The sequence below is a fragment of the Urocitellus parryii genome, chromosome 10, assembly GCF_045843805.1.
Source record: "Urocitellus parryii isolate mUroPar1 chromosome 10, mUroPar1.hap1, whole genome shotgun sequence".
In the NCBI taxonomy this organism is placed as follows: domain Eukaryota; kingdom Metazoa; phylum Chordata; class Mammalia; order Rodentia; family Sciuridae; genus Urocitellus; species Urocitellus parryii.
This window is the reverse complement of record NC_135540.1, coordinates 108,175,918-108,191,157: the sequence shown is the minus strand read 5'-3', so window position 1 is coordinate 108,191,157 and position 15,240 is coordinate 108,175,918. Positions and strand designations below refer to the sequence as shown.

General features: G+C 36.4%; 1 protein-coding gene across 1 annotated transcript in view; it reads left to right on the top strand.

Moving 5' to 3' along the window:
* Atp10d (ATPase phospholipid transporting 10D (putative)) overlaps positions 1 to 15,240 on the top strand; it is a 104,535-nt gene that overhangs the window by 55,282 nt on the left and 34,013 nt on the right. The window contains exon 10 of the mRNA XM_026386600.2: positions 10,072 to 10,310. Coding sequence (XP_026242385.2) covers positions 10,072 to 10,310 — 239 coding nt within the window. The remainder of the gene's footprint in view (positions 1 to 10,071; positions 10,311 to 15,240) is intronic.

Below are 15,240 nucleotides of genomic sequence, written 5' to 3'. Positions count from 1 at the left end.
CAACTCTGATACTTTTTTGTTGATTTTTGTTGTTATTTTGTTTTAGATGATCTATCTATTGGTGAGAGTGGGATATTGAAGTTACCCACTATTATTATGCTAGGGCCTATCTTTCTTTTATCTTTAGTAGTGTTTGTTTTATATAATTGGGTGCTCGGTATTCAGTGTACATATTTATAATTATTACAACTTCTTGATGAATTTTCCCTTGATCAATATGTAGTGACCTTCTTTGTCATTTCTAATTGATTTATACTATTTTGTCAGAGATGATTATACCCATTCCTGCTTGTTTTCAGGTTCTGTTTGCTTAAAGTATCATTTTTCTTCCTTTTACTTCAGTGTGTGTGTGATTTTGCAGGTGAGGGAAGTTACTTACAGGCTCCCTATTGTTGGGTCTTATTTCTTAATTCAGTTAGCAAGTTGCTCTTTTTTAATTGGAGATTTTAGACAATTTGCATTCATCATTATTATTAAAAGATATGTTATTGTTCTTGTCATTTTGTGGATTTTCTTCTGAGATAAGGATAGTTGAATATATTGGACATTATTACCCTATGTACATTTTGAATATTACGTGTTCATTCTTTCCTGTGTTATTCACCTTAACATTTGATTATTTACTATATTGATTATGTTTGATTCTTTCCTATTTTTTATTTTCATTTTCTACTCTTCTAATGAGATTTATTCATTCTTGTTGTCTCATGATTGTTAATCTTTTTTTTTTTTCTTCTGGGAGTAGAATTTCCTTAAATATCTTCTGTAACATTGATCAAATAGTCGTGAATTCCTTTAGTTGATCCTTGTCTTGGAATATCTTTATTTCTGTTTTATTCTGAAGGAGAACCACATTGAGTATAGTAATCTAGTTTGGAAGCTATTTTCTTTCAGGACTTAAAATATGTCATTTCATGCCTTACTGATATTTAGAGTTTTTGCTGAGAAATCTGCTATTATTCCAATGCATTTGCCTTTAAGTCTGAGTTGGCACTTCTCTGTTACAGCATTTAATATTTTTTCTTTTTTTTTTTAAAGAGAGAGGTGAGAGAGAGAGGGAGAGAGAGAGAGAGAGAATTTTTTTAAATATTTATTTATTTTTTAAATTTTTGGCGGACACAACATCTTTGTATGTGGTGCTGAGGATCGAACCCGGGCCGCACGCATGCCAGGCAAGCACGCTACCACTTGAGCCACATCCCCAGCCCTAATACTTTTTCTTTGTCCTGTACTTTTGACAATTTAATGTGTTACCAAGAGGTTCTTTTCTGGTCCTGTCTAGTCTGGTTCTAAATGTCTGCTATTTCTGAATGTTCACGTCTTTCCCAAGACTTGTAAATTTCTCTACTATTTTGCTGAATATGTTTTTTATGCCCTTAGCATGTATCTCTTCTTCCTTTAATATGCTGATTATTCAGACTTTTGGTCTTTTAATGGTGTCCCAGATATCTCTATGTTCTCTTCATTCTTTTCTATTTTTTTCTTTATTGCTGTCTGAAGGTACTATATTTACAGAGTTATTAAGATTCAATATTCTTACTTCTGATTAATCTAGCCATTGTGGAGGATTTCAACTGAGTGTTATTGTTGTGTTTTTTTTTTTTCAATCTGACTTATTGAGCTTTTTATTTCCAAGATTTCTACCTGGTTCTTTTTTAAAATCTCTATTTCTTCATTGAATTCATATCATGAATTCTTCCTTACTTTTTTCAACTGTGTATATGTATTTTCTTGGATTTCATCAAATGTTTTTAAAATCATTCTTTTGAATTCTTTGGCATTTTTAGCTATGTCAATGTCTTTGCCATCAGTTACTTGACAATTATAAACTACGGGAGGTGTCTTGTTGCTTTTTTTAAAAATATTTCTTACATTTCTGTGTTGAGATTTGCACGTCTGTTGTGATGGATATCTCTTTTACTTTTATGTGAATGCCTTCTAAGTAAGCAGCTTCTCCTGATGATGCATCCTGAGATATTGGTTTATTGTGTAATGTAAAGTTTAATTCCAATTGGACTTCTTAGTATAGTGTCCCTGTAGCTTCTTTGACTAACATTAATGGATTTTAGCACAATGTGTACCATGGAAGAGTCTGAGAAAGCTACTTTTCTCTGTAGGTCTTCCAAGAGTGTGGTAAAGGAGAGTATATGAAGGGCACCCTCTGTGGTTACTTCTATAATGGGAATGGAACCTCTGTCTGGTATAGGGGGGTTTCCTCTGGCTCTGTTGACGTTGGCTGTTATTTTAAAACAATTCTGCTACTTGATGTTCAGTTGTGATGATGGCCTGGAGCTTTTATTCTCTATTAGACACTGGTGTAGCTCTAACTGTCACACAAGGAGAGGTGGAGTCAGGATCAAACTCCCCTCCATGTCTTTTTAGGCTCTGTATCTGTTGGACAGAGTAAGGGCTGGAGGTTCTTCACACACACACTCTTTATTCCATTGAGGTATTTGTCAGGTGACTAGCAGGAGTGATTTGGGATGAGGTTAGTGAGAATACCTCTTAGCAGCTTTGCACACTGGAACTAACTTGGATGGAATACAGAACTCTGTCTAGATGATGATTGTCTCTAAGACTGTTTAGGCCATATACCCTGAGAGCATGGTATGACCTTCATGAGTCACTGAGCTAAAGCAGAATGAAGAACTCCCCAAAGATTTCCTTGGGATCCTTTTGCGCTGTGCATGCAGAGGGCAGAAGTAAAACTGGCTTTACAGCATGGCCCCATATGCCTCCAAGGGTAGAGAGAGCCTATGGGGTCTCAAAGATCTGCACTGGTGGGTATGGTGGCAGGTTCTGCAAGATCCACTGCCCACTATTCTGCTATATAGATTTGATAGACAGTACTATAGCTAAATAGGTGCTATGTACCTCTATAATGCATTTGTGAGGTTACCATTTCCTAGAATTATTTAACTAGAGTCTCTGTTTACAGGAGGGGTCTTGCATCTTGCAGTAGTAATGTTTCATAAAGTACACAATGGGAAGCACTGCACTATTTTTTGTATGTATAACATTTAAATATTTGTATTTGTAACATTTAAAAGGGCTAATACTAGCCATCTTCCACCTTAGTCCCTGAACATACACTTTCTTGCCCAAGGAAGTACTTCTTTTATGTTTCCTCAATGCAGAAAAGATACCAAGTGACTAGAATTAAGTGTTATCCTTACTGAAGTGTAACAGATAAGATATTTGTTTGAGAACCATAGAGTCTCGCACTACCTCCAAAAGGTGCCGACTTTGACTATCAACACTTTACTACTGTAAACACATCCAGAGCTTCTGATCTCTTTTATGCAACTGTTTTAAAAACAAGCACATATGCCCGTGTGTGTACACTGGGGGTAGTGGTAATGATAAGAACCAGCTTTTCTTTCCCCAGAACTTAATTCTAAGATATTATTTTCATTGAAATGTAATACCTGTGTTTTTGTGGTCAATACTTCTGGTTTTTTGAGCAAAAGTATCACTAGGAAATAGCCTATGAGGAACATTGCTGCTTGGAAATAACCTTTTATACACATTGCAACTGACAAAACACATCTGACAACAGCATGACATATTTTCAGACCTTTTAACCTGAAGTGTAGTCGTGAACTGGCAGCATCAGCAACACCTGGCATGTATTACAAATGCAGAAATTCAGGCCCCCTTCAGAGCTTCAGTTAAAATCTGCATTTTAATAATATCCTGAGATAATTCATGATGGCATACATATTAAAATTTTAAAAAACCCCACTCCTTTGAAGAACAACTGAAAAAGAATGCCATTTTAAACTATAAGCTTCATTTTAGGAGAGTTTTAGATTTACAGAAAAGTTATAAGGACATTAAAGAGAGTCTAATATACCCTGGTTGTTAACACTCATTATATGATATGTCTGTGATAAGTTTTGAGCCAATATCGATACATAATTATTCACTGAAATTCACACTTTATTAGTTTTCTTAGTTTTTACATAATCTCCTTTTTTTCTATCCTTGAATCCTATCTAGGATGCCATATATCCTAGGCTTGACAGCTGCTCAAATTTTCCTTCTTTTCGATGAACTTAACAGTTTTGAGGGGCACTATTCTGGCATTTTTTTAGAATGTCTCTCAGTTTGGGCTTGACTGGAGAGTGCCTTTATAAGGTACACTCTGTGAATCTGTTGTACATGGAGGCAGTATTGAGCATTTACCAAGAAAAGGATTTTAGAGTCAGATCTCCTAAGCTTGAATTCCATTTCTATTACCTACAATCTGTGTGACCTTAGGCATATTATCTAATTTCTATGAAATTTAACAAAAATTATCAATGAGGGAATCTACTTCATTGAGTAAAAGGATGAGATGAGATAAGGATAGTTGAGTGAATTGGACATTATTACTCTATGTGCATAAGTGATTATGTACCAGTGTGATTCTACATCATGTACAACCAGAAGAATGAGAAGTTATACTCTATTTATGTATGATGTGTCAAAATGCATTCTACTGTCATGTATGACTAATTAGTACAAATAAAAAAATCTTTAAAAAAAGAACAGAACATGGCGTAGAATAAGTTCCCCATCAGTATTAGCTGCTATGATTATTATTCTTATGATACCAAAAGCTTGATCCTTGTCCCTGATGTTGACCCAATAAAAAGGACAAAATTTTGAGATAAAGGAAAAAGAAGTTTTATTGCTTTGCTAAAGAAATTGAGAAGCACAGGGGACTCCTGTCCCAAAGGCTGTGACTCTCCTTGTCAAGGGGAACAGAGGACTTTTTAAAGAGGTGATTCAAAGTCTATACTCTAGCTGTGCCCCCTCAGGAGTCATAATTTATTTGTAGCCTTGAGAGATAGCTGTCTTTTAGATCTGTAGGTGCCAAAACTGGATTCGCAACTTCTTCATTTCTGTGAGTCAAAGGACAGATAACTCAGCCTAGGCTGGGAAGAAGGTTAATTCTACTTCCACCATGATTAAGGAGCAAGAGAGAGAAAAGAGGAAGAAGAAAACATGTCAGTTTTAAAATAAGCCACAGTGGTGGAAAAGCAAGTGTTATATTCAAAGCATGAAGTGGACCCTTGTTATATAATTACTGATTATTAAAACAAGAAATTCATCTGTCTCTTAAGGAGCTAATGGCCCAATGTGGGAAGACGATGTGTAAATATAAATTTATCATGCTAATTATAAGGTTAAAGTTGGTATTCTTATTCTATATTGTTTTGATTTTTCAGGCGGTCAATTTTGGAGGTGGATTTTATACTGATTAAGATTTGTTGTCTTGAGGCAGGATATCCGAAATTTTTGAAATGCTAAAAATGTATGGAGAATTGGTTTAGAACAAGAAGTTTGGGTATCAATGATAGGTCGATGATATGGTTTGGTGGAGATTGTCTACAGCAAGTGAACATTGGAATGTGGGAGATGTTTGGGAAATTAGTTAATAGAGGAAGATTTGATGGAGGATGTGCAGATGATACAGTTGAATGGAGTTTATTTGAGTATGCTGGTTTTGGTTCCATGAAATGCACATTGAAAAGTATGACAAACTTTTTGCTTATAGTCTCTTAACCATTTCTTCAAGATATGAAATTAATGCAAGTTATAAGCCATAAGTAAGTTTTATGGTATTAGTATGGTCTTAGGGAGAATGGGAAAAGAAGATAGACTAGGGTTTAAAACAATAAAAAAGTAGATCATTTGATACCTAACCAAGGACCTACCTCAGACACAGAATAGATTACACACATGAATGTTTCCTCTGATGAATCAGAATGCAAGAATTCCTGGCCTGTTTTGAAGCATTTGTGGAACTAAATAGTACCTACTTTAAGAGAAAGATTAAAAGTCTTCATTACCATTTAGACAGTTTTCATTTTGTCAATATGATAATGAATCTTTGCTTCTCATACCCAACTTTTGTAAAATTTTCACTGGACCCTGAAGTATAGCTCCAGTAGCTTTGTTTTCTGAATCACACTGTAAGTTTCCAGCTCTGTGGACGTCTCATAGCTTTTCACAAAATGATTCAAGATCGAGTCATTCTTTGTCTTCCAAGTTCTACTCCTTCAGTTGTTCTGGTTGAACAAGTTTATCTTACAGTACTAGCTGAGCTGCCTGACATCATACTACACAGTGCATGATACTGATTTCCCTAATGATGGCCAGGAGAAGGTACATGATCATGAATTATAGCTTTTAGTTTTTTTAGATTTTGAAGCATTCTGTTTATTTTTAAAATGACTTTGCATCATCAGTACATTTTTTGAGCTACTCAAGGACTTGTTAATCTCAAAACTGTTGGCATTTGGGCTGGGTTACTTTGTCGTGGGGTGTTGTCCTAGGCATTGCAAATGTTTATAAGGATCCTTAGCCTGTACCTACTAAACACCAGCAACCTGCCTTTCTCAGTGAGGACAACCAAAAGTGTGGACAGCAACTGTGAAAAGTCCCCCAGGATACAAATTTAGCCCATGTTAAGAAACACTGAGCAAACCTATTAGATACAAGTCAAAACAAAGAGGCTATGATGTGTCGATACTTGTACTGGCTTTGGAATTAGAAAGATCTAAATTCAAATATCAGCCCTATCTTTAATCAGTGGATTAACCATAGTTGGGCAACTTAATCCTTATGGGTGATTATTATTATTATTATTTTAGTTGTAGATAGATACACTATTTTTATTTTACTTATTTATTTTTATGTGGTGCTGAAGATGAAACCTGGTCCCTCACACTTGCTAGACAAGTGCTCTATCACTGAGCCACAATACCCCCCACCCCACTTTTTGGCATTTTATATATACATGGAATATAACTTATTCTAATTAGGACCCTATTCTAATTCTTATGGTTGTACATGATGTGGATTTACCCTGGTCGTGTATTCACATACAAGGGTAGAAAAGTTATGTCTGATTAATTCTTTCCTATTCCCTCCCCCCATCCTTTCCCTTCAGTCTCATCCAATGGATTTTGATTCTTCCCCTCCCCACCCTCCCTTGTTGTGGGTTAGCATCCACATAACAGAGAGAACATTAGGCCTTTGGTTTTATGGGACTGACTTATTAAGCAGTGATAGTTCATACCAGATGATATTATTTTGAAAATTAAAAAAAAGAAAAAAAATATACATACTGTACATGTCCATGCATATTTATGACCTAGCCAAATGCTTGATCAAAGAAAATCTTCAATACATGTTCCTACCCCACAACTTTCCATTGATGCTAGTGATATTTTATTCATATATTTATTTATGATCTTATTAATAAATATTGGAGTAAAAAACATGGAGTCATTGAAGTCAAACAGGGGAGATTGGCCATGTAAAAAAAAAAAAAAGGGATGTTGGCTGTATTAAAATTGGCCATATTAACATATATGGCTAGATTTTTTAGAAACAGTATATTGTTAGGGCTAAGTGATTGGCTATGGAGTTCAGTAGACCTGGTTTAAAGACTAACCCATACCACTTCTAAAATGGGGGTACTAATGGTACTTACTCAGAGGACTGTTATAATGATTAAATGAAACCATCCCCTGGTACATAGTAACTTTTTGTTCATGAAAAGTAAAAAAGTCCAGCAGTGGCTTGGCTAAGAGTTGATACAATTATAGACTTTTTCATTGAGAAACTGGTATTTGAATCAAGTCTCTGAAGGTGTTTAGGATTTCCATCAGTCAACAAGACAAAAACAGGTATTCTAAATAAGGGCATTGATGAGGATGGAGGAGATCAGAATCTTTCAGACACAATTAGTGGATTGGTTTTACAAGCTGAAAGATCATATAAAGAAACATTCTGTAACATTTAGGCAGAACATACAATAAACTTCCATAATTTGAATAGATATTAAAGTCATCAAACTGCAATGGTTCATTCCAAAATGTTTGATTATGAAAACAGAGGCCAAGAAAGAGTGGGTGTTTTGCTGAAAGCCACTTTGTCATTAGAAGAGTTGGTACTAGAATCTAAGATCACCATTTGCCTCTTAGCTACCTCTTCTTACCCTTAAAAATATACAATAAGTAGAATATGAAAACATTCTTAATTTTCTAAAATAAATTTCCCCAAATCATACTTTGTCTACTAAGTGAACTTAGGCTGAAAAGAGACAGTCAGCAATCCCCAAAGCATGAATTTATTGATTATGTACTCTATATTCCAGACACTGGTTGCAATGATAAATATGCAAAAGAGACATTCTCTCACAAGGCTTCTACTGGAGAAAATAGTCACAAATACATGAAATTTTTAATCAAAAATATTAAACAGTATTAAGAACTTTGCAGAAAATTAAAATAGGGTTCTATGATACAGGATAACTGGATGGATATTTTGAATTGGATGGCCAGGCTAGAGCTCTGTAAATGGGATTTTAGAGTCTAGATCTGAACGACATAACCCTGAAGTTCAGGAGCAAAAAATTTCTAGTCAGTGGGAGCAACTGCATATAGCCCTTCAGGCTGCTTGCAAACTTTCAAAATAAAGAAAAAAAGAGTGAGTCTGGATTTTAGTAGGAAAGTAGAAGGAAGGTCAAGAAAGAGAAGTCAGAAGAGGTCAGATCATTTTTGAGTTAAGTGGGCCAGTATATGAAGTCCAGATTTTATTCTAAGTAAATCATGAAGCTGGAGAGTTTTATCAGGAAGCAATTGAAGTGATTGATCTGCTTTATCTTACAGGAAGGTCACTTTAGCTACTATTTGGGGAGTAGATTTCGGAGGGGCAGGGAGACCACCTTGGAGACTATAGCACTAGTCCAGTTGAGTGGTAACAGTGGCTTGGACTAAGGTATGGAAATGGAAAAAAGTCTAAATATTCAGGATGTATTTTGGATATAGAGTAGACAAGTGTTGGTGATACTTTGCATCTGGGGAAGAGGGGAAAAATCCAGGAGACTCCTAGAATTTCGGCTTCAGTTACCAGACAGAAAGTTAGGTACTATTAACAAGAATGGAAAAGACCAGAGGAAAGTTTGGGAAGGAACGAAAGGAGTTCTATTTTAACCACATTAAATTAAAGTGATTATTTTTCATTTAGTCAATAAGTCTCTATTGCATACTTATAAGACACTGCTTTGGACTCTAATATATTAACAAAATACAAAGTTCTCTGCCCTGTTATAGTTTATATTCTACTGGATGATTCAAAAGATTAAGATTGAAAGATATATAATGTGTCAATGATGGTGAATGTTGGGGTAGGATCTGTAATCAATACTGTGGTCTGATATAGTAAGTCTTTAATGACGGAGGTGTATGATGGGAGACTTGAAGGAGGTGAGGCAGTGAGCCATGCTGATAATCTGCTGGAAGAGACTTGTAGACATCCAAGTGGAGGCCAGAGCTGAAGGTGTGGGCTTAGAGGTCATACGTGCAGCGATTCTTTTTCAAATATGGAACCAGATGAGATTCTCAAGAAAGAGTGTCTAAGTGGATAAGAGAAGGAGCTTCTGCAGCTTGTTAATATTTGAGAAGAAAGATGGCAGGAAAAACTAACCAGGACTAGCCAGTTAAAGTGAGAGGGAAAACAGAGAAGTGTGGTGTCAGAAAAGCCGAAAGGAACATTTCTTATGGAAAAAAGTGATCAATTCTGGTAGTTATTACTGAGGGCTCAAATGAGACAAGGATAGACACATATGACCTTTTATTTATTTATTTATCAATGGATAGATGGGAACAGAAAGTCCTGAAATAGATTGGTTGAGGAGATAGGTATAAATAAAAGAGGAAGAGTTACAAAGATGAAAGATGAAGACCCTGAGGTCAGAGGGAGGATCTAGAACACAGGTGGAGGGTATCTCATGTGAACATGAAGAGATGCTTCCTCCATAGCAGTAGGAAGAAAGGCAAAGAGTATGGATGCAGATGCAGATAAGTTGTCAGATCTGATGATGAAAAAAGAAGGGAGTTCCTATCTGATTGTTCCTACTTCTCCCATCAGGTCTGGAGTAAGTTTATTAACTAAGGATACAAAGTGGGAGATTTGGAGGCCAGTTTGAAAGGGGAAATGGTGTGAAATAGCTGTTTAAGTAACTACCTGACATAGTCAACTCATAAGTTTGTTCTGCTTTTTATCCCTCAGCCAAGAGGTTGGAGTCCTATCAGGAAGCGGTCTCTGAAGAAGAAGAGTATGCAGACACCCTCAGCAGTTCCGTCAGCAATATGGCAAGACTGAGAGCCCACAGCTGCAGGACAGTTCATAATGGGCCTTTGGGAAGCAAACCTTCAAATCATCTTTCTGGAAGTACTTTTGCTGTAGGAAGTGGAGAAGGAGCCAATGAAGTGCCTCATTCCAGACAGGCTGCCTTCAGTAGTCCCATTGTAAGTGTAAACTCATGACCAGAATTACACATGCACAGTGTTTAAGGGAAGAACAGCCTTGTACTGACAATTCAGCCAAAGATTGTTCTACTTTCTACTGAAGAAGAGACTACATCATTATAGTTCTGTGTGATTATGACACATAATAAGTATAAACAAATAATATTACAACTTCCCGATTTTTTGAAATAATTCAGTGTTGAGAAGTTATATACTGTTTCAGAAAAATGTAATATTTTTGATCCAGAAATGAACTTGTCTGAGCCTGGAGGGCTCCCTTCACTTAAAGATCAGATTCACTCTTGGGTCCAACAAAGCTTACTTATCTCACAGACAGGTGGATGTGTCTAGTTGACAGGGAAATTCATAGGCCTTTTGGTAACCTTGAAGACCTTTTTATCTCTGTAATCTTCCTCTCTGCTCCACCAAACTTGGGTCTTCTCCCTCATTCCTAGCCTTCAAAAGAGCATTTTCTAATATTTCCATCAAACAGATCATCAGGGTATGTTTTTAGTTTCCTTAGAAACTGTTAGGAACTGATTGATTACACCCATTAACAAACTCATTTTTCTGCAGAAAAAAAATTAGAGGAAACAGAGGAAAGATGCCTGTGTAAAAAACTTAGACATTAAATGTTTTACTATACCTAAAAGTACTTCTTTAAAATACTTGTTTTCTTTTTGTCTTTCACACTACATAAATATTTGTGTTTTACTAAGAAGGATGAGACATCCAGTGAGATGAAATCTCCAATGATGAGACTAGTAATAACTCCCAAATTGGTGGCATAACAGGAATAAATCAGCTATGGGGAACCCTTATGTTGCTACAGTGTTGTAAGATTTTCCTAGTGGATACATTATGTGAATGCACCCCAGGGATCTCCTTTGACCTGGAAAGGCCTTGGAAATATCTACTGTCTCTTTTACAAATGTCAACAAGTGCGCAAGTGCAGCAAGTAGTGTGACCCTTATAGTTCAACTCATTTCTGTGGCACTAAGAATAGAATACCTGTTACATTGTGTCTTGATCATATGGTAAGCTGTTTCAAACATCTCAATTTTTCTCCAACTTTGAAAGAAATAAGGAAGCAATACACATAACCTTTTCTCTACACTCATTTTAAGTCTGTATTAGAAATTCATATGTATATATGCATTTATTTTCTCCTATGCTATTTGTTAACTTATCCCTCTACTGAACTGTGTTAGCCTTTCATTGCTGTGACCAAAATACCTGATAAGAACAATCTAAAGAAGAAAGTTTAGGTTGGCTCACCATTTCAGAGGTTTAGTCCATGGTCAGCTGAGTTCATTGCTTGGACCCAAGGTGGGCAGAACATCATGGCTGAAGGATGGAATGGAAGAACATTGCTCCGCTCTTGGAAGCCATGAGTGGGAGCAAGGGAGAGAAGGAGAAAGGGACCACAGAGATGATAAAATCTTTGAGGGCATGCCCCCCAGGGACCCTTCTGCTAGTTAAGAAGTATTTTTGAGTTATTTTTGAATATTGTAACCTGACTAGTTACCAACTATTTGATCATTCAAGCTAGGATGTTCTGAGTAGGTTGCAGATCTCGTAAACTAATCATTTCACTTCTAAATATTCCTGCATTAACACAGGCACTTTGGAGAGACACCATATCCAAACCATACCGTAACATGAACTTTTACTTTTTCCACGCACCTGAAAGGAAGCACTCGTAAGCTCATGTTCAATTGGAGTAGCACAATACTGACAGCCTGCTGGGCCTGTGCCATACCTCCTCACTATTTCCTGACCAAACCACACTCTGCTATTGGAACAAATGAGTACTTCTTAGAGTTTTTTTTTTTCTGCCTTTATCTACAGTATTTTCCCTGCCTAAAATATGTTCTCCCTTCATATCCCACTTCTATTCAACAAATCTGATGAAATGTTAATTTAAGAAAAACCTTTCATATCGGCTTTCTGAAGACTTTTCAGATGATTTTTTTTAGCTTCTAAGCTGTTTGCATGTTCCCTCTGTCCCTTGACCCATGTTACACTGGTTTTATTTTTACATCTGACTTTAATTTCTTGAGAGCAACAACTGTTTCATCTTGAATCCTCAACATGGTTTCTAGCTCATTCATTATCAATGAAATATTTTTGAAGGTTCTTGAATGAAGCTACTTAATAACCTCAGTCTTTTCAGTGCCATGTATCACTTTAATTAAGTGAATGTTGTGGGGAGGGATGTCTTCTTTATAGGATAAAGAGATCATGTTCTTCCTAGAAACATAAGACCATCTCTCTGGGTCTGCACAAGTTGATTTTATCCTTTTTGGTGACTAAAGATTATTTTAAGAAAGCTATGTAATCATTGACCTGAAAAATTGGCCTCTATAAAAATTTTCCATATGATTCTTAAAGTCCACTCATCCATGGAGTCAAGATGAAGAGAGAGATGAGCTTCCTAGAAGTACTCACTTATAAAATGGCACCTTCATGGGAAGCAAATTAAGAGCTGGCATAGCAATATCAATCTTTGAAACTTATGACATTATGTCATTGAGGCCTTTGGACCTGGGTTTATATTACGTATTCTAGAAATAGAAGCCTTTACTTTGTAAGCCAATGTGTTTATGCTTCTGCAATCCCCTAGTGTTTCTCTTTCAATCAGCTTGATGTTCATTCTACCTGGGACGTTCTCCCAGGTCTTTCTATGGCTATCTCCTTCCCATCATTGAGGTCTCAACTCAGGTGTCACCTGTGCAATGGAGTCTACCTGGCCACCTGATCCCAAATACTTTCCATTTCTCCTGTCTCAATCTAGAAGTATCTTATTTACTTATGGGGTACTTTTGTATTAACTGTCTCCTCCAGGTAGAATTGGAGTTTCATGCAAGACAGTATCTTGCTTGTCTTATGCACCCTACTTTCTTTGAGAGATGCCTGGCACCATTGACCAACAAAAATATTTATGGGACAAATGACTTAATTAATCAATTAGTAGAAGACATAGCATAATACTGACACTGGGATATAAAAGGAATAAGACATTTTTTGCTCCTAGCATTCGGTTATGTTCTAGGTAGCAAGCTGGGCAGACAGCCCAGAACACATGCAGACACCCGACACTCATGGGAGAGTCTGAGCAGAGAAGTTGTCAGTGTGTGTTGCTATTGGTCTTTGTCGTTTACCTTCAGGTCTATGGTGTTTAGGAATCAGAAGGGACCAAGAGAAGGCATTTGGAGCTATACTCAAGCCAAAGTTTCAGAGGGGGGAGCAGTGAGCCCCTAAAATGGGAGAGAAGTAGCGGCAGAAAAGGAAACAAAACCCTTAGGTACGCGTGGAAACAGAGGAGGAGTAGGAAACAGCCTTATAGCTGCTTGGTCAACTCATCTCCCATCCATTTGTAACTGTGGGCATTTGGGATTTTTATGTAATTGCCACTCAGTATAATTGAGTGTCTTGTCACTCAGTTTTAAAACAAATGTAAATTTAAATTAAAGTTATCTAAAAACTTCAGCAAGCATATAGGAGAAAAGAGGAGCCCTGGTCAGTTTTTGCTTGTTTAATTTGTATTTACATATTAACAAATGTGAATATATCAAATCTATCAAATTGTAGGGGTAGGAGGGGAAAGGAAGGAAGAAAAGAAATGATTGTGGAATCTGCAATCTGACAGGAAGAGTTAATATGAATCAAGAGGATAAATCTAGAATTTCTAATGGTCAAATATCATCTCACAAGATTTAGACAAAGCTTTGGAACTCCCACTAAGAAACCAGATAAATAAAGCTTTGTTTACATGATGGGAAGCTGTCCACATCTGGCTGTCTGCTCTGTGCTCTAATTGGGAATATAAATTTTCTCTGAATTTTAATAAGATGTCTATTTTAGGCCCAGTAAGAGCTAATATGGTTTATTTTCCAAAGAGTAACATCTTTTTGTTTCTCCATCTCTTTCCTTATAGAGTATAAGACTAGCCAGTGTTTGGTAGTAATGTATGACAATAAACTTTGCAATGTGTTAGATACTGAGTTAGGGATCAGTAAGATACAGTCCTTACTTCAAAGGAATTTCCAAGCTCTCTGGGGAGAAAAATGCAAGGGCATGGAATCATTTAAGTCAAGATACTGTGGGCCTGATTCTCAACTTCATAGTTTTCAGAGAGGATAGAGCTGTCTATCGTAGGAAAAAAAAGAACAAATGTCATTTTTTTAAAAAAAAATACAGGATTCCAATGAAAAAGATCTGGATCCTGGGGAAAACATCTGTAGATAAAGTCATAGATAAAAAAATTGCATGTGGTATCTCAATACCTTCTTCATTCATCAACTACCTTACTAAAGATTATTTTGTCAAAAACAAGTAAAGTGAAGAAATACTTTTTATCTGTAGCTTCATTTCCATGTGGCCTTTTCCTTAAATCTCTTTCTGGATTCTTCTTTTATTTGTATTATGTTAGGGTGCTTCAAGGTTCTCTATGTCCTAAGTTTCTAGATTTTTTCCCACTTTATTTTGCTAATTCTTACAATTTACACACACACTCACACACACACACACACACACACACACACACACACACACACACACGAGTTGGGTCGGCTTTGGTATTACTTTTATTCTCCTGACTATGGCACAGGCTGGCATCTGAGAATGCTTTGTGACAGCTGATAACATGGCCCTTTTTAAACCTATTGTGATCCTATAACATGCCTGAGGGTAAGTGCTTGTCATTTGAGAAGGAAAGAAAAGAAATGTTAAATTACTTGGGTTACTGTTGTACTGGTTTCCTCTCAGTCACTATCCCATTTACCTTGAACATCTACCCTATTAGGTATGAGTTCTCAAAAAGTGATGTAAGCAGCCACCAATTTGGATACAATGGAGATAATACCTGATCCCAAATCCACATGATTTTCAGTGCAAACTCTTTTCCTATTAAACTTATGCAACTCTT